This window comes from Seriola dumerili, unplaced genomic scaffold (genome assembly GCF_002260705.1).
Source record: "Seriola dumerili isolate Sdu_G_001 unplaced genomic scaffold, Sdu_1.0 BDQW01000044.1, whole genome shotgun sequence".
In the NCBI taxonomy this organism is placed as follows: domain Eukaryota; kingdom Metazoa; phylum Chordata; class Actinopteri; order Carangiformes; family Carangidae; genus Seriola; species Seriola dumerili.
This window is the reverse complement of record NW_019174299.1, coordinates 274,139-299,603: the sequence shown is the minus strand read 5'-3', so window position 1 is coordinate 299,603 and position 25,465 is coordinate 274,139. Positions and strand designations below refer to the sequence as shown.

Here is a 25,465-nt window from a genome sequence, read left to right as displayed (position 1 = left end):
TTGCCAACGCTGGCAGCCATGCCCGGTTATTTTACCTGCTAACCTCTCCAGATCCTCAGTGGGCTGGGCGGCACTTGCTGGTCGGTAGTGGGGAGCAGAGAGGAAGTGCGAAAAAAGAGTCGCATCTTGCCAAACCCCATTCCCTGGCCTTTCTTTGACAGTTATAGTCAGATCAGAGCTGTCATGGTGAATGACGGTATTTTTCCCATTTTTTTTTTTTCCAGTGGTACCACCCTGTCACTCGCTGTAACTTCCTGTCAAGAGAAAAACAAAAATCAGAGCGACAGAAAGAGAGGCTTTGAAGCAAATGTCAAGCATATTGCAGTGCCTCTGACGAACAATAACATTTTGCCTCTTGAGGTCTCTCAAATAATCACCATTGTGGTGTCTACTGTAATTAACTGTTGTTTGAGCCATTTTATCACATATTTAATCAAGCTCCTGCTCAGATTTTGCCAATAGGTGGCCGTTCATTGCAGGGCCACCTATAGCCATGCGAAACAGCGAGCTCCCACGCATTGAGGCAACTCTGGCCTCTTGTTTTGTGTTGTATAGTTGATGGATCAAACAGAAACCCATTGAAAACATTAATAATAGTTCAGGTGGAGATGCATTGCTGTTGATCATGATCCACTGTCACATACCCTTCTCTCTCTATGTCTACAACCTTGATATAATCTACTCAAGGCAATTTATTGAGATGGACTTATTGTGAAAAACAAGGGGGAGATTATAGGCTAGAATTTAATGAGGATATAGTGGTGGGATTTGGTGGCCGCCCTTGCTTGGGCTTAGCCCCCTGTGAATAGCTTTAGGCCAGCATAGGGGTGATACAAGTACGGTCTTGATTTGGCTCTGCCGGGAAAAGAAGAAGCTTCATGCTGTCTTATTTTATGCCTGGTGAGTCATGACTTACATAATTTTTTTTTTTTTTTTTTTTTTTTTAATCATATGACTTATTCATGGTCGTGGCTTGCGTACTTGAGTGGCTCAGGTAAGAAGCTACTTGCAGCGCATTAACATCACCTGGGAGGAGAACACTGGTCGTTGTGCACAGGGCAGGACCTTCAGTTATCCCGCAATATGTCAGACCGCTGTGCCCGCCTTGTAGCTCCAAGAGAGCGTTATACCCTGCACCGTTTACACTTCAGTCTGGTGCGGAACAGGTCAGCCTGCGACTCCTGACAGGGGATGTTAGCCCAATGAGCTGACACAGCAGGTCAGACGGAGTCTAGAGCGAAGTTCAGCGGGAGGGAGAGGCAAAATATGCAGATTCACAGATGTGAAGGCGCAACTGCTTTCAACTTGTTTGTGAACAGATGTTTGGAGGAGCGGCGGTGTAAAGAAAGCGTCGGAGCAGACGCGCTTGAAGACAGAGGGTTTGTGGCAGGACGGAGAGGCCTGAAGGGAAGACTGTAGAAGTGGAGAGAGTTTGTGAAAAGCATGTGGTCGGATTTCTTTTCCTTCTTTTGGCCTGTTCTAATAATATAAGCACCTCTCACACACAGAAATAACCGCCTGTGGAGAAGACTCCACCACATTGCCACATGGCAGAGACAGCTAGCTTAAGGAGGCAGGCAGCCATGGCAGTGGCCCAGACTGACTTGACAGTGCTGTAAAGCAGGATGCCTGCCCTGACCACTTCCTCCACATATGGCAGAGATTCATCTCTGGATGCTCCCAAATAAAGAGCAGAAATGTAGTATAACATTATCACCATATGACAGCACTATTTACCAGCTGAGAGGAGCAGTTGGAGGGGCTGGCAAGCAACCAAAGGCCCTCATTCAGTGGCTTTATACTGCCCCCTTCTGCAACTTATTAGCTAATGCGCAAAGGAGACATATTCCTGTTGCACTTTTACCAGCTTTTCTTTATTTTATCTATATTTAACCAAGTAAAGATTAGAATCTCTTTCTCAAAAGACACCTTGGGCCAGTTTCACAAAGATATTTCAGACCGGCCTGTATTGTTGGTCAAGTCTTAATTTCATTCATAGATCAGTCTAATACAAGTCAGACCATTTCACAAAAATGAGGACTGACTAATTTTAAGACAAGAACATTACACACCTTACCCACAGGCTATCTCAGACTTAAGACCAATGTTACTATGGTAACAATCAATGAAACCTGCGCTGACTAGTCCTGAACAGCAAAAAAAAAAAAACTGGAAAACAGGGCTCATAATCTGAGCAATGAGAGGAGTTTTTAGAGACCACAGCTATTTTTTCTCTTTATTGTTTCACTCTTTACTGAATTAGTTTTTCCCAAGTAAAAAATCCCTGTAACTGTTGAATGCTTCCAAAAGACAAACATTTTCTGCTGGGGTGCTGGGGAAAATGGAGCTGAGAGGTTGGATGTGGTTCCTCGGTCGGCCTTTTTTTTTTTTTAAAGCCTTAATTTACCCAGAATTCATTGTACTGCAGTCCAGCTTAAGATAGTCAATAACTAAACTGCTTTGTGAAACAGATTATTTGTTACATCTAAGACATATTCAAAGTTTATCTTTGTGAAATCGGCCCCTGGTGAAAAAGGTGGCACCGACCAAACAAACAGCCCTGGGGGAATGGATAACAATCTAGTCTCCTGTTGCTTTTGTTGTCCTAAAATGTGTTGTTGACAAAGCTGTCTCTTGTCCTCTCTCTTTCTTTCTGTCTGTCTCTCTCTCTCTCTCTCTCTCTCTCTCTCTCTCTGTGTCAATCTCAGGGTCAGGCAGACCTGCTGAAGCACGCGAAGAGCGAGGCACTGGACACTCTGCGTCAGATCCACTGTGCAGCTCAGTCCTGCGGCCTCAGTAAAAACGGAGCGGCTTCCCCCCAGCTCCAGCATCATCCTCTCCACCAGCCACAGCAGCAGGTCCAGATTCAGCAACAGCCTCAGGCCAAGCCCCACCAACAGCCTCCACCACTGAACCAATCCCAAACTCAGCCCCAATCCCAGATCGCACCTCAGGCTCAACTCCATCCCCTTCCCCAGCCGCATCCCCTGCCACATCCCCAGCTACCAGCTCTCCCTCTGGTTCAAACTGTTTCCAAACCACCGGCCTATCCTCAACCCCCGCCCCTACCCCAGCTTCAATATCAGTTCCAGAGCCAGCAGCAGAGGGCAGTAGGGCCTCTCGAAGCCATCCCCGAGAGAGAAATGGTCAGTGACGATCCCCCGGGATCCTGCTGACCCGCAGCCTGTGCCCACAGAGAATCCTACCCAAAGAGAGACAGAGAGAGCGAGAAAGAGATGGAGAAGGAAAGGGGTGTACAAGAAAAGCAGGAGGCCAGTTATGAGAGGGAGATGGAACAGGTAATGGAAAGGGTTAAAGAGATGATGATGGCGAGGAAGACTCGCCGTGTTAGAAGTGAGACACAAGTCTGATGAGAGGAGGGCTTAAGGAGAAAAGAAGGAGAGACCCCACACACTTCAATCACACATTTCTAAACATGATGGAAAACTGGAAAGACAATGTTTATTTTTCTCTTCCATCTGAGTCAGAAAGTTCTGGTCTCTTCCGTCTTCTCTCTTGTGAAAAACAAAAGGGTAACAGCTGGTTTCTGCATAGGAATGCATTCAGTAGTTGGATCAGTTGGTTGGACAACGCTGTCTCTCTCTGGGCAGTGCTAGTTACATGCCCCTCCACTATGTACTCTAGCTCTGTGGGTACAGGCTTTACCTCACATTGGCGTTTTGATGCCACAAATTTGCCTTTTCGTTTCTAGAGACTCTTCGGCATGTCTTTGAGCTTTTGTTTCTTTCTTCATGCTCACGCTCATCCTCCTCCTCCATCTTAGACATAGAGCTGAGAGCGATCCCTCACTCCTTTCAACGAGGAGGATGCCATTTTCATTTTTTAAGTGCACAAAGTAGAGCAGCTTGTCTAGGCTGAGCTCTGTGGGAGTCACAGATGACCGTTTCAGCACAAACCAGGGAGCTGTAGAGCTAAATTAGAAAAAAAACTAACTGCAGCTGTTGATCTGCGCAGTCACACCGATGCTCCACCCGCATCCCTTGCTGGTGTCAACCTCCTATCAAGCCCCACACATCTCCAGTGTTGTTCCTTAGGATTTAAGTTCTCCAGCATTCCCGGCCTCTCCCCACAGGGTCTCCTTGTCTCCTCCCCAGGGGCTGTGTGTGTGTGACGTTCTGTGAGTTGGTGTTTTGGTCCCCCAGGGTGGAAACTAGCCCACATCCTCGAGTGGCGGAGCTCACCAGCCAATCACAACTGGAATATCTGACCCAGCCTGTTAGAGGTCAAAGGTCAACAGGAACATGGTACTGCTGTCAATAACAACACAAAATAAAGTAAATATAGATGTAAACTGTATGTAAAATGTACGAAGGGAAAATATATTGCTATAATAATTCTTGCAGAAACAGACATTAATGATTGATATTATAATAATTGTTGTTAGTTCTATTGATATTCTGATTCTTTTTTTAACATTACTTCCACATATACAGTGATTTGACACCTGTTGTTCTGTGGTGCAGATCAGGACAACCAGTGCATGTGGGACTGGAACGAGGGATTACGGGTTAGCGCCACAACACCAGGGTCAAACAATAACCTGACATGTGTTTCACTGCGAAGTGAGTGTGGATTCTGTAAGAGCTCCTTTAAGTGGCCCATTAAAACTGGCTTCGTTGTTTATCCCGTCTCCTCTCGTTCATTGCTCTGTGCTGACTTTCAAAGGGGGATACATTTAAGGGGATGTTACATAAGCCAGTTGACTTGAATTTGAGCACTGTATCAATCAGTTGCATGGACTGATATTTGCTGAAAAGGTTTTAGCTGCGCAGGCCTCAGAGAATGACTCTTGATTGCTTTCAACCAGACGTCACCAGCTCTTCAGAGCAATTTGAAAGCAGTTTTCACAGTGAATGTAAAGCAATCAATAAATACAGCTTTTGGAAAGCTTCATTGATTGTTTTTGATTCACTGTCATGCACTGTTAACTCTCTTGATATAATGTTATATAATTTTTTTGTATCAATAAACAAGAAGTAGGCCATTTATTTTACCATGAATTAGTTTGTCTATTTAAAGCAGTGCTTCCTGTTGTCCATAAGATGGCAACATACATTAAGCTGTGCAATGTGGCTGTGAGGATGGATTTCTGAAAACCAATAATTGCTTTCAAGTGATTTGTGTTATCCTGTTATGTTTACTTATGAGAGTGTGGGTATTTTCTAGGAGCAGGGGTGCAGCAGAGAGTTACTGGGATAATAATAGGGGCCTTTTCAATACTGATTAAAGTTTTGGGGTCCCTGGGCCGATATAGTCATCAGCAGTACTGACTTTGTTTGCGAGCAAGAAAGTGCAAAAAACTGTTCTTGATGTGTCAGTATGTCGCCTTTTGTATGAGAAAATAAAGCCCTAGAACCTCATTAGCATGGCTTTTGAATGAGCACATCATTAGAAATGAGAAAGGGCATCAAGGCTTTTTCTATATTTGTCTGCTATTTTACAACTCACTGGAACATTAGCTAATTGACTTGTGTCCCTCACCACTCATTGAAATGGTATGTCTTAATAAACCTTTGGCATGCAGCCACAAAAACATACCTGTTGTTCAGCAGAGGTCCAGAGAAGTGCCTTGGAGATGATCTGCCACAGGAGACTAATTAATGGCAGAGACAACAGAGTTAGTGGGTTTCGTGCCGGTGTTTGTGTTTGGCCTGAATGACGTCCACGCAAGGTTGACGGTGTGGACAACACAGAACAATATAAAAGACACTTGTTCTTCCCCTGGGGAGACAAGATCAGATGACTCCTCTTCACACAAACCAGAAGATGACGTGGTTCCCCACCAACTTCCAGAAAGCTGCGGGGATGGAGGTGTCTAATAGGGTAAGGCAGCTGAAATTTGATTGAATTTGATTTTCTTTTATTCTTTCGTGGTTTTTAAAGTTGCGTAAGAGTTGTTTCTCATTTTTGCATGTTTGTTGCCATTTCTTCCCACTTTGATACAAATAGAATTCTTTACATGTTTATATCCTTTTTGGCCTCATTAAAACATTATGAATATTAACAGTCGAACAGTTTACGCCTGAGAGTGTTTCACCATGTCACTAAGATCTCAAGTTGCTCATTCAACTGGTGAAATCACAGTACTCGGGATGCATTTACGCACAACTGTAGGATGGCCCTTTTCTAAAAACCTGTTGTGGCGTTCTCTGTTCAGAGAATCAATATGGATCATAACCAGGGAATTTTATTTTATTTCATTTCATTTTTTTTTTTTATTGTTCAAACAATAGTAAGGTGATACAACAGAAAGACCTACAGTTAAAACTATTTTCTAATATTGTGTGGTGTGCAGCATATAAAGCGATTCTTAGAATCTACCTGTACCTACATTCATAATTGGAGTCTAATCCCAGGACAAAATTATATGGGTTTATGGGTATTTTTATCCCAAATACTTTCTTAATCCAATTTTGGACTGACAACCAAAAAAATAAAAACAGTTTCGTGCCCGACCTCATAAGATGACTGTATGTACCACAGCTATTTTTTAAATTTCAGACATAATTAAGATCGCACTGGGTCAAATTGACATTGAATAGCTGGGGTGACATGTAGTCTGTGAATAATCTAATCAATAAAATATTTTGCCACATCTCAACATCCAGGTGGGACCCAAATGTCTGAATAGGTGCGTATTGATTAATTCATCAGAGTATTGATCCATTATCCCCAAACAACTACGAACCTGATTCCAGGTTTTGAGAGTATTTTCTAAAACTGGGACATTTTAAATAGTTGAAACACTTTCTGTCATATGGTCATGTCTTTCCAAAGTATTATTATTTACCTTGGTGGTTCTGATTTGTATTTTCTATGTGTTGTATCATTGTCAATGTCTAAGAACAAGGGTTGCAAATTAGCGTGGGCTGTATGTGCGTCTGTTCCTACAAAAAATCTATAAAAAAAAATCTAAAAAAAAAAAGTTTCTGCAGGATGTAGGACCACACCTTTATAATCACCAAAGGTTGCACATTTTCTCTTTACAAACTAAAATGCATTCTGGTAGTTTGGCAATGATTTTGTTTATTTAATATCAGTTTCTGTAACTTGTCATAGATTAAGGTTTTATTGGGTGCATACAGAATAAATGTCAGAATCATATTATTGTATATTCAATATTTCAATTCCATTATGTGCAGATTAAAGGTTGAGGACAGTAAGATGCCATTATCCCAATCGCTGGTGATGATAAAGCTGTATGTATCCTTGACTACAGGTTAGAGTTTAATCAATTAGAATAAATGTCAGCATCATCTTATTGGACATTTGGTGATTTATATTCATTTTACACTGATAAGAGTTTGTCTGTCTGGCCTTGATTCTTTTCTTTCAAGCAATCAACAACTACGCACTTCAAATATCACCAAATCACTCAATGAAGACATATGAAGAAGTCCGAATCAAAAATTTCACTTGTGTTTCTGTTAAGTCTGCCAAAACTACAGATTGAGTTCTGGTCATTGCATCAGTTTATATGGGTGTAACCTCATCTCTTTCACCCAGCAGAAAGTCCTGGTGCTGGTCTTGATGCTGCTGCTGTCTCACCTGACCTGTGATGCTCACAGCATGTCTGAGTGCTGCAGGCAACCATCTCGCTCCTGTCGCCTCTATGTCTTGCTGTGTCGCCCTGGCAGCAAGGCCTTGGGTGTACCCCTCACAGGAGATGCCGCCGCCGGCATTCTCACTCTTGGTAAACGGAAAGAAGATGAGCATCGCTTGCACAGCCGACTCTACCAGCTCCTGCAAGGCTCCAGGAACCAGGCAGCAGGGATCCTGACGATGGGGAAGAGGACTGAGGAGAGGGGTGGAGAGCAGTACATGGACTGGATGGCTCAGTCGGGATCTACCATCACAACACCCCTTCCTCTCTGAAGGCATACTTATACCTCACAGTATAAGAATACTGGGACTCTGTTAAAATGTAGGTAGAAAAATTGCACTAATTTTGTGAGTGGTGTCATATAAAATGTATATTTTCTGCTCATGTGGAAACATTTTTGTGCCTTTTTTTTTTTTAAACTGCCTTTTGGAATGTGATGTGATTTGCATTTGACTGTCAGAGAACTTTAGGGAGATGTGTAATATTGTATGTGTAATAAAAAAAAAAAACATAAAGCTGACATCTCTTTAGTCTTTCTTAGATGAAAACAAAAAATGAAAAAAAAAAGCCCAGTGACAGGACTCATGTCTAAGCCTCTATTTAGATTTTGTATGACACGCCTCACAGTGTGAGAATAAAGCGCACCACAAGATGGTGCTAATATCAAGGAGTGACACAGGTGATAGCATGATTACTGAACAATGTGATTAGCTGATAGGATGCCTTGTGCATGTTTCTACCACCACAATGAAAGTGTTTTGTCTTTGATACAACATAATGCTGCATGAGTTAATGACACCTGGGTTTTCTGTCCTCATTCTAAGGTAAAACTACATCTTACTTTTTCTGTTCACTTTGTCAGAATTCAACAGCTACACCGTCTTTAACTTGGAAGCTTTATGGAGATGTCTTGAGAAAGTGGGTTTGCTGTGGAGGACATGTTGTTAAACTGAGCTGAGACTATGATGTTGTAGTTTGCTTTGGTTTAGTAGTTTGCTAACACACACAGATACATGTTACTTTTGGGCACGGTTTATATTTGCTCTTTCCTGCACCTCCTCTGTTTTATTTAGCGTTTTGTCCATCACAATGCTGTTTGTGACTGTGAATACAAATCTAGGGGAATTAGATTGTCTTATACAGCTGTCTGATTGAGTGCTCAGTTAATTGGCACCTGAAACTAGTCCATTTATTTGTCACATTGCAGAGTAACCACTCACAGCCAGTATATATGGCTGCTTATGTAAAATCATTTAAATCTGACAAAATGGCACTTGATAAACATATAACCAAAATCTTTCTTTGTAAACTGACCATATTAAAACACGGATATGAAATATTGATTTTAGTAGGCTGTGTGTTTGACCTTTTCTTGGATAAGAGTAGACTTTAATAATGTATGTGTTAATGAAATGTCAAGTCGGATGTGTGATTGTGCACAACAGCTTTAGACTCCTATATGGAACCTGGAGGAAAGTGGTAATTGGGAAGGGTGCCATTCAAAGAACCAGTGCAGGCTGTTATTTAGAATTGCCACTGGTGTTTGTACCCATGCAGGCTTACAGTACAAAGTACGTGTAACAGCAACTATGTGCGGCGGTGTTTGTTTATGCATATGTATGTTTGGCAAAAAAAATCGTGAAATAGATACAGTGATGCAGACAGCAGGCTGATAAATCCTTCAAGCAACTGACCAACATCAGTCCAGCAACAGATTTACTGTAGTGTCCTTGAGTCAGACAGTGAATCATCCGGCGCTGTGCTTTCTTCTGCCTGACCTCTGACCTCCATATGTCCAAAGAAGAGCTCAAGAAAAAACAAAATCTCTATACAAACGCCAAAGATGACTAACCATTGTCTTGTCCTCTGTGTATCCACAGCAACCAACATGTGCTGAGGCTCTCTTTTTGTGTTTCAGTGTTTGTATAGAAGTGTGTGAACGTGAGTGATCAGCAAGCAACCTGAGCAACAAAACATTCTGCTGTACCTCCCAAAAAAGGATTTTCAGAAAAGGTGCAGAGGTAGAGAGAGCGGGAAAGAGAAAACAGATGGAGAAAGAGAATGATTTCTAATAAGTTCTCTGGGGAGTGAGAAGTATGAGGACGCAAGATGTATATGAGAAAGACAGAAAGCGAGAGAGATAACTGATACATTTACAGTGTGTGGAAAGGGGGATGGTTCAGGCTTTTGTATGAAAGACAGAGGGAGGGAGGGAGGGAGGGAGGGAGGGGATACAGAGATGGCAGAAACCATGGTGAGTGGAGTTAGACCGACTGAAGAGAAGCTGAGGCTTCGCTGTGATACTGGAGCAGTGCTGAGAGCAAAGGGATGCGCAACTGAACCTGAAAGCTCCTGACTCAATTCTGAGAGAGAAGCTTGAGAGAACTACAACACCTTCGAGCTCTTTTCTCAAGATATAAATTTCTGCATGATGTAAGTCAGTGGTTTCCTCTCAACGACACAGAATAGAAACAACACACACACTCACACTCTGATAGAAGCTTGTAGAGGAGTTACAAACGAGCCCAAGGAGAGGCACAGCGGTTTTCTTTCAGGTTCTCTTTGGGGAATAGTGAGGAACTACTGGAAACTGCTGTCTGAGAGTCTGTAGCCTTCTCTGAGTACAAGATGCCTGTGATGAAGGGCCTCCTAGCGCCACAAAACACCTTCCTGGATACCATTGCAAACCACTTTGATGGCACTCGTGAGTATATTTTTGAGAAATGATTTCTATTGTACTCTATAGTCGGTGTTTTTAACTAAAACAAAAAAAAAAAGCCTGCACAACTTGATTAGATAAACTTCACTAACAATGCTTCTTATTAGTTTGAACAGTGCATTGTTTATGTCATGTACATTCTTGGACTGTGTGTGCGCACTGTGACATCTGTGAAATCAGTGTGAGTCAAACTTTTCTCAAGGGACGTGTTATAAAATGAAAATTGTGTTGCGTGCAAATGGTTTTCTCTCAGTTTTAAGGACGCAACTCCACCAGCTACGCCTAGCTTTTAGGATTTCAGCCTGTGGCGTTTTTGTAACCCAGTTTAGGATTGTGACTGGCACTGACAACCACTGCTGTCGACAAATGTATCCAACTGTGGTGAGATCCAATTATAAGACTGCACGTTATGACAGTAAAGCAGAACTAGAGATGGAGGCGGACAGTGCAGCCTATAGAATGATAAATTGGAACTAAAGAGCCACTTGTTGAGCCGTTGTGTCGCTTGTTAGGATATTTCACTTTTGAGATTCATGCATTATTCAGTCACGGTGCATCTTTAAAACAAGCAAACATAAACATATCAAGGCTGCATAACTAATGCTTGTCATCTTTCCTCTCATTTGAAATCTGCCAAACAAATACCACTGAATCCACACATTTTCCACGGATTATCTCTGTTAATTCTTATCGATATAAAGCTTTAAAACATTCAGGGCTCTATTCTCATGGCAGGGCAGATTACTGCAAGATATATTGGTATTTTTCGGACCTTGATATTTGCTTTGCACATCCTTTTGGTCATCTGGGCCAAGCATTGGTCGAATGGTGTACAGGTGGCAGAAGAGAGAAAGAGAAAATGGGAGCTCCATGCAAATGAGGCAAAAGAGGTGTTAATGTTTTGGTGAAAATTTGCCAATTGACGCTGCTGAAAATAGATGTCAGTCAGGACCAGATCTGTTTCTGCACAGTGTCTTTCATTTAATAATTATCTACCAACAAGTTCATTAAAAAAAAAATACTTGATGCAAATTTGCATCAGCTACACAATTATGCTAATTACTATTCGCCTAAAAGCAATCAGTAGAAACATTATCGCAGAGGAAATATCATTGTACTGAAAAACTGTGGTTGCTTTTTTTCTCTACTTTTTATTATCTTATAATTTAATTCTTTTACAGTTATTGAGTTTGAAATTAAATGTTGAATTGAATCGAAAACATGGCATGATGTGACTTTCAATGTTTTCACAAATGTGAATCCACATTTGCATATTAGTAACGCTCACCTCTGCCACCACTCTGAAACTCCCAGACAGCAACATTATTTTCCTGTTTGGAGAAGCTAGTCTCATTGTGAGCTATTTTTACCTTTCACCACTTTAGTTGGAACAATGAGAACAGTAATGTGACTCGCTAGGGCTGATTTATATGGTATTTCACACTGCAGCTGGATTGACATGAATGAAGTATAGCAGATGCACCTGGATACACCGTCACAAACCTAACTCACATTCAATTTGTTGGTCTTTGCTTATTGCATTATTGAAACATAGCCCTAACAGTCAGACTGTGGGTTTATTTTAATGCTAAGACAATGCAGTTCATCCGCTGTTCATCCATTTGAACTTTTTGTTTTGTTGGTTTTGTGCTTTTGTTCCTGCCTGACTAGTCCCTACCTTAAAATCCATACACATAGAAACTCAGCAGGCGGTAGATAGCTCGTTCCAGAACATAATTAATGGTGTGACTGAGTGTGTATGGGTCAGACTGTCCATCACAACTTCACAACATAACAAATTCTCAATTTCAGTGCGATGACACTATCTCCGTCTGTATCTCCCTATTACACACATGCACACACAAATCTTTGCGTCATCTTGCCCTTGCATTCCGCACACTTAGACTTGCACGTGAAGGCTACACACATCGGCGGAGCACATCTTATAGCCTACCTCTGGTATGTGAAGTGGGAGGATTGACCAAGTAGCTGAGTGGGTGGTGAAGGGCCTCACTGACAAGAGGTGGCTTCAGAGCACAATTCAGTCTGGGAACTGCTTTTGAATCTGTCTCGGCTGAATCGAAAGCTGTTTTGTGTGGAGATGTCTCTTTGAAGACAAGAGGATAACTGCGGAGCTGAAAGTCTATTTGAAGTCATGTCTCTTTGCAGACAAAATAATAAATGACACAAAGCTCCCCAGTGTGAATGTGAACTGAGGCTGCGGGCTCAGGGGAGTGGAGGTGGTATTCACATGAGCCTGATATGTGAGCAGGAAAATGAATTAAAATAAATTATGCAGAGGGCAAGAGCCAATCACATATCAGTGGAGGTCTTGCTCAGTCATCCTCTTGGGAAGCTGAGAAAAATTACTTAAATTATTCATGTAATCAATGACCGCATCCAAATAAAACTAATTAATATCAGCTTTAAAAAATTAATTTGATGGTTCAGCACGTATAATTTCTTGTATAATATTTGTACTTTGTACTGAATTTCAGGGTCAAGAGTATCATGTATCTAGGTATTAAATTGCTTTAGTGATATAATTGCACGGTACCAAGCACGGAAAGCTGTAGCTGCTTTATGTCCCTCATTGTCAACAGTCTCTTCTGCTAATTGTCACGAGTAGGTGTTTGAATTGCATCTTTCTACTCCTCACAAGTGCTGTCATCGATAATTAGTGATAACAATCCTTGCTTTTGAGTGATTGCAATATTAACTGGAAGGAAGCAAATGCATTAAGTGACTGCTCATAAAGTGGTTCATGACTAAGAAATTCAAAAATCTTTTTGTAATGATTCACAATACACACTCATTTTCTGAGCTAAGACTTTGAGCATTTACTGACAAGAGACCGCTGTGAGTAAGTTTCACAGCCAGTCAGACATTTATGACAGTCAGTGTGAACCACAGTGTTCTCTTGAATAACATGAAGCCATAGAAACAGACCGAGGGAGATGAAAGATGTAGAGCAAAGTGGAAGAGTTTGATTTTGAGCCCGAACCAAATAACTGTGGCAAGAGATTCAAGATTTAACATTGTTCATGAAGATTACGGTTGGGTCAGGAATCTGAGACTGAATTGCATTATGAAACTGGTGAAAAAGAAATCAACACAAGGGGCTCAAAGGGCTTCAGTTTTAGCTGAGGAGCTCAGTCTTTACTAAGTCCTCATTCAGACTCAATCAGAGTCATTCAAATCAGTTAAGAATGAATCAGACTGAGGCTAATGTTGCCAGTGCTTTATTGGCTACATCTGTGTTTTCAGAGGGCACAGTTCCTTGGTAACCTCGGAGATGATAACTGCAGCATTGCCATATGTTTTACTTTTTTGCTGCACAAATTGCTATGGCAACTCGTGCGTGGAAAGATCTTAATTTAGTTTCTTGTGAGATTTACTGCACACATTTGAGGAAGAATATCCACACGTTGTTAATTGCACCTCTGGAACAGACACTTTGTTCACACCCCCTCTATTCTGCCCGCTTTTTTTTTTTTTTTGTTTAAATATGATATAAAATACAGACAGTGAATCTATTGCAGCACGCATCAGAATAAACCATGGCATTATCAGTCTGTTTATCTTCCGAGCTCTAGAGGGAACACAAAGCACCATTCATTAAAACTTGCTGCAGAACAGGTGTTCAACATTGTCCCCTCAGCTATATCATCACTCTTGTGTTTTGCAGCATCGTCAAACAAGAGTGTTTGCTGGAAATTAAATTTGCCTTCATTCAAACAGCAACTCAGTGAATTACTGAAAGAAGACACCGTTCAGCGGACTTGGTCTATCTGTCTAAATAGTGAAGGGTCATTTAGCATTATATGTGGATATGAATGAAAGGAGACCTGCATTAGTCAGTGCATAATGGTGACGTCTGGCTGTTATGTCTCTTTACAATAGACCTTGGAGTGCATGATCCTATATCAGTTTTTACAAGTCATTCTGCAGTTTATGAGTGGGTTAAAATGGGAGTGAAGGAAGGCTACTTTATTTTGTTGGTTGGGGTTAGGGTTTTTTTTCATTTTGAAAGTGACTTTTTAAGAGGATACTGTTATTTACAAAACTCACGTATAGTTTTTAAATAGTTTACATGGAAAGAAGACGTACATGAATCTGTCTTTGGTTTGAGTACATTAACCACAGTGTCTTTCTTGACTCACTTTTCTCTGAGATAAGTTCTTCCAATCCGCATGGTCTCTCACAGCCTTCCTAGAGTGAAGAAAGTCTTCTATTTGAGAGAATAGTGTTTTACTGCAAGAAACAACATGTCACAGATTGAATTTAGGGATTTGTTCAAATTCAGTATTCATTATGTTCTTCTGCTTCACCACCTACACTTCCTGCTCTAAAATGACTCTTCATTGTTCCAGCAGTTAGAAATAATTTCACTTGTATTTTTCTCCTCCAACAAGGCTTTCATTAACAACTGTGTGCGATAATTGATTTCACACACAAGATCTTCATCTCCCCCATTTTTTCTCTAGCAGCATTCTCTAGACACAGAGGTATTTGCTTCCTTACGAACATAACATGAAAGCTTTAGTTAAAATATGCTTGTTAGAAAGAAAAATGTTTTCTGCTCCATGTGATTTTTTTAAATTTATTTTTAATTTTTTTTATGGTGGCTGTTGTGTAATTAAGCAATCTTCTGTGTAAGTAACAGCTGCCTAAACCAAATTTCAAGATAAAGGTAGATAGAAAAAGAAAAACTGAACATTATAATATATAAGAGGATTTATTGCAGGGCTGTTGTATTGGACTGCGTCAGTTGTAGCTAGGTGCGCTAGGTTGCAATAAACTGACACCTGAGTTAAGTAATCACCCCCTTATTTATTGCAAATGGAAATAAATTGTCAGGGTGGTGTGTGTGTGTGTGTGTGTGTGTGTGTGTGTGTGTGTGTGTGTGTGTGTGCATGCTAATTAAGGGCTAAAGCCTCACTGAGGAACTGGTCCCCCATGGAGCCAACTGTGGCCCTGCATATACCCTTTAGACTTCATACACGCCATCGGCATACTTCAAAGCCTTCTCTGATGTACACTGGACTATTTCAGGTATCTGAGCTGAAGGCAGAGAGAATGTCTCAGGTAGAGAAAAAGAGAAGTTGTTTTTTTGTTGTTGGTGCATCAACAAGGTGAAGTTCATTGGAAAGGAGAGAGTCTGAATGTGATGCTCACAGAGCTAAAATTACTTTCTCAAGCCGCATCACAGCTGTGCAGTTAAAGACACACAAAATATTGCCTGTTGTTCAATCACACACAGAAGCTTTATACCTCCAACCTTGGTCTTCTTTTATTTTCCTTGCAGACAGTAACTTCCTGCTGGGAAATGCACTGGGTCGCTATGGCTACCCCATCGTGTACTGCTCTGACGGGTTTTGCGAGCTTACCGGTTTTGTTCGGACTGAAGTGATGCAGAAAACTTGTACCTGCAGCTTTCTCCACGGGGCCGAGACCCATGACAGTGTGACCCAACAGGTTGACAAAGCTCTGGAGGGACAGCAGGAGTACCAGGGAGAAGTCTGCTTCTATAGGAAAAATGGTGAGGATTTATCTGTTCACCCACATGTTGAGTTTGCCATGCATTCTGAAACACAACACCGATTTTATGTCTCAAGCCTAAAAAGTATTTTTTTAAATTCTCAAGCCAAAAAATATTTTTAGTCTTCAGAATTTGTTAAAGGCTAATGTTCTGAACCCCAACAGCAGGGCCAGCCCTGTAATGGTGAATGTCACTGACTGACTGACATATGATATTTGTCCACTATTGGTCAGCCAAATGCCACATGACTTGACCATGTATGGGTGCCAACCATGGGCTTAGGGCTACACCTCTTGCTACAGGAAGTCACCCAACAGTTCTGGTTCCTGGCTGCTCTGAAGCTGCAGGGAAGTAAAGTGATGCTTCCAGTTCACCAAGTTCGCCTCCATTATGGCAAATAAACTACTTTAATTACATGTATCATTATTACTAAATGAGGCAGAGGAATAACTAAACATAAGACACAAGACAAAAAGAGTTGGATGGAGAGAGAGTAGCCTTTGGTAACTGCTATGCTAAAGAAACTAGCAAATCTGAATAGCATGTAAACAACGGAAACACCAGCAACTGGAAATGAGACATTACACTTAACGCAGCACAGCAATAAAAGTCCTGTTAAGAAAAAAAGGCTTTCTGTCCACTGAAGCGCTAGGGGGCTTTTAATTTGAATCGATTACAGGAAGTGTTGAGTTTGTATTAACATGGAATGCAGTAACCTTAATGCGACAGATGGGAGCGACTCAAAAGGAGGCTTCCTACTAAAATATGTATATGACCAATTATACATGTCAAAGAGGGGGAATTAGAAATAAAGACCTGCCTCTACTAAAAGTCTGGTTCGATCTGGAGTTGAGGAAAATATAGTCCCCAGTCACTTTTTGAGGGAAAACAGTAGTTGAAAACTATTTTGGATCTCAGACAGAGAGGCTGTGCGTTGTATGAGAGACAAACTAAGAAAGATATTCTGTTGCTTCTAACTTTCTCTCTGAGTGATCATTTTATAAGTAAATATAGCCGAATGACAGCACAGGCTTTGTCTTTAACTTGTGTGTTTGGTGATTTTGTCAGATGAGGTTTTGACCCAGTTTTGTTTAAGGAAAGCAACTCCAGAACACATGCCATGCAGACATACAGCAGACAGTCAGGTGAGGTTAGCTGGAATAAAAACACATTCCTATCCAAGCGTTAATAGAATTCCAATCATAATTTTGCGGTAAAAATTGTCTAGCAGTATATTTGGGTTATCTCTAGTCTCTAGTAATAACTTTTCTTAATATCCTCAGGAAATGCATTTTGGTGCCTCCTGGATATCGTGCCAATAAAAAACGAGAAAGGTGAGGTGGTGATGTTCCTGTTATCCTTTAAAGATATCAGTGAATCTTATGGGAAGAGCCACCACTACGCCCAAGGAGATGGTGAGGCCTGGCTTCATGCTGTTAACAGTCTGAATTTAATTTAGACTTCCTCACCTTCAAAATGTCATGCTGCCACATTTGTTCATATAATTTAAAGCTAAATGGAATATTAATTTACAATACTTTACATTTATTCAGTGGGGTACTTTGATTTTGCCCACAGGTATGTCAGAGGCTGCTCATCAGAGCAGGAAAAGCAACCGATCGCACTTTTCCCAAGCTCGACAGAGGGGGAGGACTATTCTGCACCACCTGACCAACCTGTTCACCAAGAGGGGCAAGAAGAAGCTGACCAATGTGAGTACAGTACAGTATATATATGAGTCTTAATATTTCACTATCCATTTTTACTGAGTCATGTTTGGTTGCTTTTCTCAAAATAAAAGCCTTTGCTCTGGTTTCAAGTACCAGTCTCAAGCATTATTGTTTGGTCTGCTGGTCTTTGACACCAAGGATTAGAAAATGAACCTTACTTCTTATGTACATTTGTGACCATCTTCAAATCACTGCTGTCCATTCAACAAGCCTGAGGGCATAAATTATTTATTCAAGTGTATTGAAAATGTTATGATGATGATGATGATGATGGATGATCACTGGCAGGTTTACTAGCTACTCTGTGTTTCATGCTGAGTTAATTACTGTATGCAAACACTGCATCAGTAGGCACTGAAGAAGAAAAATCCGGCCTTTCTCATTTTCAAATTTGGTTTCATTTATCCAAAGGATTCATTATTTCTCGGGGTTTAAGGTGGCCATAAATATAATACAAGCACTTCAGTTCCTTAAGCCTGAGTAAGTTCATTAAACAAGCTTCCGCTCTCCAACTGTGTCAACTCTTCTCCCACAACACCGGGCTGTCAGAAGGGAGAACACCACCAATTTAAATCCCATGACTTCCAGATATTTCTTGTTTTCTTGTGATGCTTTCAGAGTGTGTTCCAGAAACCGTCTCTACCTGAGTACAAGGTTGCAGCTGTGAAGAAGTCACGATTCATCCTGCTGCACTACAGCATCTCCAAGGCCTTGTGGGACTGGCTAATCCTACTGGCAACCTTCTACGTTGCTGTCACGGTGCCTTATGATGTCTGCTTTGTCAGTCATGATGAGGGCAGTGACCATCACTCGCTTTTCAGTCGCAGCACCATAGGCAGTGACATAGCAGTGGAGATGCTCTTCATACTTGGTATGATGCATTTACATTTGATTAAACCATTGTAATCACGGGTATGTTTGCGGTCATGTAATTTTAGGTTTTAAATTTTATTTATTTAAAATACTTTTCTAAGAAATTTGAACAACTTCTAAGCAACTTCAGCTATAAACATCTTTCTCCTGGTAGTCTAACCTCTTTCAGTAAGATGATTTGTAGCTTGGACCACTATAATTTAAAAGTAATATCTCATACAGTGATTGCATGCTGTGCACCAGCTGACCTATATTTTGAAGCATCTTTAGCAGCATTATGAAGAGACAACAATGTTCTGCTCAAATTAAGAACAACTATATTTCCGAGTGCAGCTGCAGCGGTTTCCCTGGCGATGGCTAACACATCACTAAACCTCCTACCTCTCCCCACCCACTCAGGGTGTCTCTGTTGCCCCAGGTTACGAATCATAATTAGATTTCTCTCACTTTGTCCCACTTTTCCTCCAAAGGAAGTGTGATAGCACATCTGTCATGAGGCTCTCTGACTCCCCCTCTCTCTCTCTCAACAGGTTTGTCTGGGGACCAACTGATATTTGTGCTCAAATATGCTCTCACATGCTCACACTCCATGTTTTTGCTTTTCTGAAAGAAAATCATTTTTTATGGCCTCACTTAAAGACATTTAGTGTCGAGTACTACTGAATGCTTTTCCCTGAGCCATTTTCATGTAATTCATAAACACTGTCCATTCAGCCTTTTCTCAGCATTAATGTAGATTTGGGAATGGCAAAAAAGCAATTCTTTGTGGTGTCCATAGTTTCTTAAAAAATATATCATTTCAATTCCATACAAATAATGAATGATTTATACTGCAGTTCTGAAACTGACTGATATTAATATTATCAGTTACTTTTATTTTGCCTCTAATATCCAAGGAATGATCTAAAAGGTGTGAAATGCCCTCCTATATTCATTTTCGGACTACACCCTACTATACTATACCTATGAACTTTTATTTTAGGTTTGCCTAAATTATGTTAGTTGTATTACAGTCTAAACACTTGATTTGTTAGTGAACTTTAAACAAATCATTTATTTTATATTTTTGCTCATAAATTATTTTTCTATGTACCTGAGCTATAGTCCCAGTAAACTTCCAAACTGCCCATCTTAGACCTAAAATGTTTTATGCAATCATGATTTTTTTTTATGTACAATTATGTGGTTCTGTTTTCCTGCTCCTTTTCAGATATTATCCTGAATTTCCGTACCACTTATGTGAGTCAGTCAGGTCAGGTAGTGTATGACGCCCGATCCATCTACCTCCATTACTGCACCACCTGGTTCTTTGTGGATCTGATCGCAGCTTTGCCCTTCGACCTTCTCTACGCTTTCAACATCACAGTCGTAAGATTGTCATTTTATATAACTGGAAGTACAGTATGCCCCCAGGTTTTACACTTTCCTGTCTCTTTAAAAACACTAACTTTAAGACTGGCCACTAATGTTTTAGTAGTGTTATTCCCTCAGAGCACTGGACTGGAGATGATTATCCCTCTACATTCACCCACTTCACTGAGCACTCACGATTGTCTGCCCGCTTTAGTTTTATCCTCAAGATAAACACTGGTACTTCTTGTGGATTAGTCTTACTTTGCCACAGGCCTCAGCTGACACACACAGACATCTCTCTGACTCTGGTTAAAACACTTTCCTGCTAATAGTAACATTGAATTCAGTGTTTCACAATAGAGACTATTAAAAGACACTGAATCTCAAGGTTAGATGAGACAGGAGGATGTGTCACAGGTTAAAATCAATAAATCTTACCTAACAGAACAGAGTTACAAAAATGATAGCTGATTTTGCTCTCCCTCTCTTTGTCTAGACCTCGCTGGTGCACTTGTTGAAGACAGTTCGTCTTCTGCGTCTGCTGCGCCTGTTACAGAAACTGGATCGCTACTCCCAGTACAGCGCTGTGGTCCTGACCCTGCTCATGTCTGTGTTCGCCCTGCTGGCTCACTGGATGGCTTGTGTCTGGTACGTCATCGGACGCAAGGAGATAGAAAGCAGTGACCCCGTTACCTGGGACATAGGTGAGCTCATTGTATGTGTATGTTTGACAGCTCCCACTCCACTAAATCAAGAGTGTAATGTTCTTAGTGTCTCTCCTGGCAACCGCATCGGGCCAGCTCAGCACATCTCTAGTCATGCTTGAATGACTGAATGCCGCAGCATCATTTCAGCATCTAGCTTGTCTTCTCAGTCCAGAGGAAGTGCAGGTCACAGAGTTTTCCATTTCATTATATCACCAATAATTCATTATATCATTTCCCATTATATCACCTGCCACGCATTATATCACCTACCAAAGGAGAGAGGGTCATCCATTGAAGCAGACTATAAAAAACATTTTTTCACAATTAGTTTAGCCCCCCCCCCCCCCCGCATGAGTTCATCCAGCCATCTACTGACTTCATCCACCAGGGTGGCTTCAGGAGTTGGGAAAGCGTCTGGAGACGCCATACATCAACAGCACCATGGGTGGTCCATCCATGCCTAGCGCCTACATCGCCTCTCTCTACTTCACCCTCAGCAGCCTCACCAGTGTTGGTTTTGGCAATGTGTGTGCCAACACAGATGCCGAGAAAATCTTCTCCATCTGCATTATGCTCATGGGCGGTGAGTTTACTGGTAATCACAGAAAATTCCCAGAACTATGTCAAATGATCTGAGAACATCATAATGTCACTCCCTCTCCCACCTCCAGCCCTGATGCATGCTGTGGTCTTTGGCAACGTGACGGCCATCATCCAGCGCATGTACTCACGGCGCTCACTGTATCACACCCGAATGAAGGATCTTAAGGACTTCATCCGTGTGCATCGGCTACCTCAACAGCTGAAGCAGAGGATGCTGGAGTACTTTCAGGCCACCTGGTCAGTCAACAATGGTATCAATGCCAATGAGGTGGGTGAAATATGACAAACTAGGAGTGTTTGTGTGGTTCTATTTGCCTGTGGTATCTTCAAAAAAATATCTCTCTCGTAAAGTTAGTCACTTTTTAATAAGTAACTGAACTGTATATGAACCATTGACTGTGTGGGCTGTTGTAATGTCTTTTTTTTTTTTTCATGAAGAAAAAGTACATTTTGTGTGGGTGCTAGATTCCAGATTCAGAAATGCCATCCTTAATATGTGGGTCACCTCACATTCTCTGGAGTGTTATTCCATTTCCTTAAGTAGATAGCACTTTGTTACAAATAGAAAGTCAGAAACAATGCCAGAACCGATCTAGGAGAAGTTCTCTGTAATTACAAGGGTAGGAGTTGAAATAGAGAGAATACTCATTAACACCCTCACCATCGCCATCTGTAGATAATTAATTCACTGTTGAAGGTAACAGACACAGGCCCTGGTTTCTGAGAACATGCTGGCTTTAACACCTCATGTCTGTTTTCGCTTAGCAGCTTGACACATCATATGAGCGCATCTACCTTCAAAACCACAATGTGTGCCTTTTTTTTTTTTGTTCTTGTGTTTTACAGTGGTGGAGGAAGTATTCAAGTATTTGTCAGACCTGTTGGACGAAATGAAATGCATAGCAATAGTCAATAAATGCTTAGATTTTTCCCGGTCTTCTGTTTTAGTTGCTGCATGACTTCCCAGATGAACTGCGAGCTGACATTGCCATGCATCTGAACAAAGACATCCTGCAGCTGCCTGTATTTGAGCGAGCCAGCAGAGGGTGTCTGCGCTCCCTCTCCCTGCACATCAAGACCTCCTTCTGTGCACCAGGAGAATACCTTATCCGCCACGGAGATGCCCTACAAGCCAACTATTTCGTCTGTTCCGGTTCCCTGGAGGTTCTGAAAGATGGCATGGTCCTAGCCATCCTGGGTCAGCATGCACCAAGTGTGAAACATTTCCCCTCTTACTCATGTTTGCCTCTTTGCATCTTGTCGTAACCCTTCTGTTTAACTCACAATCCCTACAGGCAAAGGTGACCTTATTGGAGCCGATCTCCCAGAACATGACCAGGTGATCAAGACCAATGCAGATGTGAAGGCACTTACCTACTGTGACTTGCAGTACATCAGCGTGAGGGCTTTGAGGGAGGTCCTCGGGTTGTACCCAGAGTACGGCAGTCGGTTTAGCTCTGACATCCACCACAACCTCACCTACAACTTGAGAGAGGGCAGTGAAGCTGATGTAAGACATTTGCCATCACTTCACAGGCAGTGGAAAACACTTCAGACAGAGGCAGAAATTTCAGTGTACAAGTGTTTAATTTCTTTGTTCCTGCTCATTAATTGAAACATACCTATACTTTGTCACCAAATATAGAATGTGTGTGTAATCGCTTGTTCATTTTGACTTCAATATCTCTAGGGAGTAACAAGGTTTCCATGGACTCCCAGGTCTTCTCAGGTATGTGTGCCTCACTAAGGTACACGCTACAGTACAGTCTGTGTTCACATCTCAAGGCATTACTCTGCTTCTCTGAAATCTTACAATTGTCATAGTAAATATGGAAAACAACACATTGACTGTGTTAATTCATACACATAGATGAGATACAGAAAGCGAAAATGACAGAAACAGCATATATTTGCAAATGGGCCACACAGGCAAGAGATAAAACTTTAAGCTACAAACAAGTGCACAAGCTAACGAAGAGAAGCCTAAAATAACCTATACGTCACAGTCAAAATTAATAAGAGTAATAGGAGTCAGAGAAGGCTTTGCTACATTAATTATTTCAGGTTTGTGTGCACACTTCAATATGCACAAGCCATGAGAAAATTTACTGCAGGCCCCAGAACAATTGTTTTCAGCAACTGGCTAGCTTGCATGCTCACATAAGGAAAGTTGAAATGACAAGAATATCCAAAGTTGACTTACTAATGTATCTAGACTGTAGCTGTTTGTTTTCTATTTTCGGTGTCTGGTCTGTTGCAGGCAAGAAAAAAACTTTTAGATTCTGCTCATAAATTTTTATTCAGCACACTGTACATACAAATATCTGCTATTTTACACCAGAAATCAATTTGTCTTCTTACACTAAATGTGCTGCCACTTTGAGCTAAACCCTAATGCTACAGTGATATGATGGGTATATTACACACACAAAAATAATCATAAATCATTTCCACAATTCAAAGAAAAAAGAAAACACACTGACTTCCCAACCATCTTCTCCTCAGGGTCATGTTTCTATGGACCATAAACTCCCCTTCATCATTGAGGCAGATGATGCAGAACATGGAGAAGACATGAAACACTCTCAGCAGAGGAGAGTGCCTCTGCTACAGAGAATGGGCAGCCCTGTTCATCAGCCCTGCCTCAGCACCCTGTTAGGGGAGGAGCTCCGCCACATCAACGCACTCCGCCTCTGTCGGTCACCTGTTCAAGGTAATAGAGGCCACAGCCCCTCTCCTCAGGTATTCACCGGGGAGGAGCTCTCTTTGTCTCCTTTGCCCTGTCTCACCAGTGACCCGGACTTGAACCATCGGCCTGCCAAGCTACTCATGCCGTCTCTGCCTTGTGTTAGTCCACTGAACCTTAGCCCCAGGTAAGCTATTCATCCTGCTTTACCTGAATATGAATCAGTAATCAGTTTGCATCGATTAAAAATGATGTAACACTGATTTTTGTCTCTGCTAGGGTTGTAGATGGAATTGAGGACAATGGTCACACATTTCAATTCAATGTAGAGCAGAGCGAAGCAGAGACTAACGTCACAGGTAAAGTCTCTGCAAGATGCACAGTGGACAGCAAGTGAACTGATCTCACATTATATGTCCATACTCAGCATTTCTCTATTCTTCATCCTTTTTCAGAGCAGTTACAAGTGAGCGCTAATCTGCTTTTGGAAACGGAGGAAGTGAGACAAAACATAAGCAAACTGAACAAAGAGGTATGGTCAACATTAGAAAAACATAATGACATGAAAATAGAAAGAATTTTATTACCTTGATATATATACATTTTTACACACATGTTTCTGTTACTCTTTCACATTGTCAGTATTTTGCTGCTCCTGAACAGCTGAGCATGTGCATCATGAATATGCCCTGGTTGTTTGACATGTATTTAATGCTAAATGACTTCTTTTTTTTTTTTTACTACACTGTTAAAATGCCCATTAAGAAGTGAATGTACTCCAATTTTAACAATATCTTTTAAACAACTAGACTTTTATCCCTCCAGGTGTATCTGTTTTTGGGTTTTTTTTTTTTAAATCATTGAGGAGTTCTATGAAAATTATAAAAAATATATCGGGTATATTTCTTTTTCTTTTTAGGTGAACAACTTGAACCAAGATGTATCCAACCTTGCCAAGGAGCTCCATGACATAATGCATTACCTGCAGTCTCATATGGCCATGCTCCATTATAACTCTCCTGTTTCCTCGTATTCCTATGGCATACAGATGGTCCCCAGTCCTAATGTGACTGCTTCCAGTGACTGGCAGTCTCATGTCCCTCTAAATATAGCCACTGGGCTGCACCTCCATCATGAAGCGATTAGCCACCCTGCTAGAAATGGGTGGGGCTGCACTGGGATGCCCTCCCAGGGCAGAAGTCCCACGTTGCTGCACTCTTCAAGCCCTATGTCATCCTGTTTACACTTGTGCTGCTCTGACAGAGAAGGGCCCACAGCTCACAGGCTACAGAGCCAGTGTGGCCCCTTCCAAACTACCAGAACAACTCCAAACTCTTCTTACATGACCCACTCTCATGGAGGTCCATCTCTCTTGGGCCTCAGTCCTGCCTTCAGTAGCTTGCCTGTGATTTGTCAGGCCCCACAGGGGATCTACAGTGCCTCTATTCCTACAATGAGCAACTCTCACTCCCTATGTTCCCCAGTAAATTCTGGCTACACCCATCCCTCTCTGAGTGTTCAAACCAACTCTGATCCCACACATAATCATACCAGGTCCCAGACACCCATCCATACATCCGTCACTCCCACTAGCCAGCCACAGTATCACACTGCCTTCAGTTCTCTCA

At 41.5% G+C, this 25,465-nt stretch overlaps 3 protein-coding genes across 5 annotated transcripts in view; all 3 read left to right on the top strand.

Annotated features, from left to right (window-relative positions):
- LOC111217568 (inactive phospholipase C-like protein 2) overlaps positions 1–4,644 on the top strand; it is a 78,178-nt gene extending 73,534 nt beyond the window's left edge. Inside the window, exons 6-7 of one of the 3 annotated variants that reach the window (XR_002664959.1) lie at positions 2,709–4,265; positions 4,485–4,644. Coding sequence is in view for 1 of the 3 variants with exons in the window: in XM_022739502.1 (XP_022595223.1) it covers positions 2,709–3,176 (468 nt within the window). In the remaining 2 variants the exon portion in view is untranslated. Of the gene's footprint in view, positions 1–2,708 lie in introns of all 3 variants that reach the window. The other 2 variants (XR_002664958.1, XM_022739502.1) reach the window with 2 other exon arrangements.
- A 1,116-nt stretch (positions 4,645–5,760) lies between these two features.
- On the top strand, positions 5,761–7,972 carry hcrt (hypocretin neuropeptide precursor). The gene is made up of 2 exons (XM_022739666.1): positions 5,761–5,844; positions 7,531–7,972. The coding sequence occupies exons 1-2, from the start codon at positions 5,761–5,763 to the stop codon at positions 7,894–7,896; spliced, it is 450 nt and encodes a 149-aa protein (XP_022595387.1). The 3' UTR covers positions 7,897–7,972.
- Positions 7,973–10,252: 2,280 nt separating this feature from the next.
- LOC111217700 (potassium voltage-gated channel subfamily H member 4-like) lies at positions 10,253–25,235 on the top strand. The gene is made up of 16 exons (XM_022739683.1): positions 10,253–10,328; positions 15,652–15,885; positions 17,169–17,300; positions 17,473–17,597; positions 18,234–18,486; positions 19,699–19,856; positions 20,338–20,545; positions 20,937–21,131; positions 21,220–21,419; positions 22,100–22,349; positions 22,447–22,650; positions 23,622–24,024; positions 24,117–24,196; positions 24,293–24,369; positions 24,757–24,903; positions 25,101–25,235. The coding sequence occupies exons 1-16, from the start codon at positions 10,253–10,255 to the stop codon at positions 25,233–25,235; spliced, it is 2,877 nt and encodes a 958-aa protein (XP_022595404.1).
- The last annotated feature ends 230 nt before the right edge of the window (positions 25,236–25,465 follow it).

Excerpts from the sequence above, each read along its gene's own strand:
- hcrt (XM_022739666.1), top strand. The coding sequence starts at position 5,761 with ATGACTCCTCTTCACACAAACCAGAAGATGACGTGGTTCCCCACCAAC. Across the intron at positions 5,845-7,530 it reads GGATGGAGGTGTCTAATAGG|AAAGTCCTGGTGCTGGTCTT; the intron begins GTAAGGCAGCTG and ends TTCACCCAGCAG.
- LOC111217700 (XM_022739683.1), top strand. The coding sequence starts at position 10,253 with ATGCCTGTGATGAAGGGCCTCCTAGCGCCACAAAACACCTTCCTGGAT. Across the intron at positions 19,857-20,337 it reads ACGCTTTCAACATCACAGTC|ACCTCGCTGGTGCACTTGTT; the intron begins GTAAGATTGTCA and ends CTCTTTGTCTAG. Across the intron at positions 24,197-24,292 it reads AGCAGAGACTAACGTCACAG|AGCAGTTACAAGTGAGCGCT; the intron begins GTAAAGTCTCTG and ends ATCCTTTTTCAG.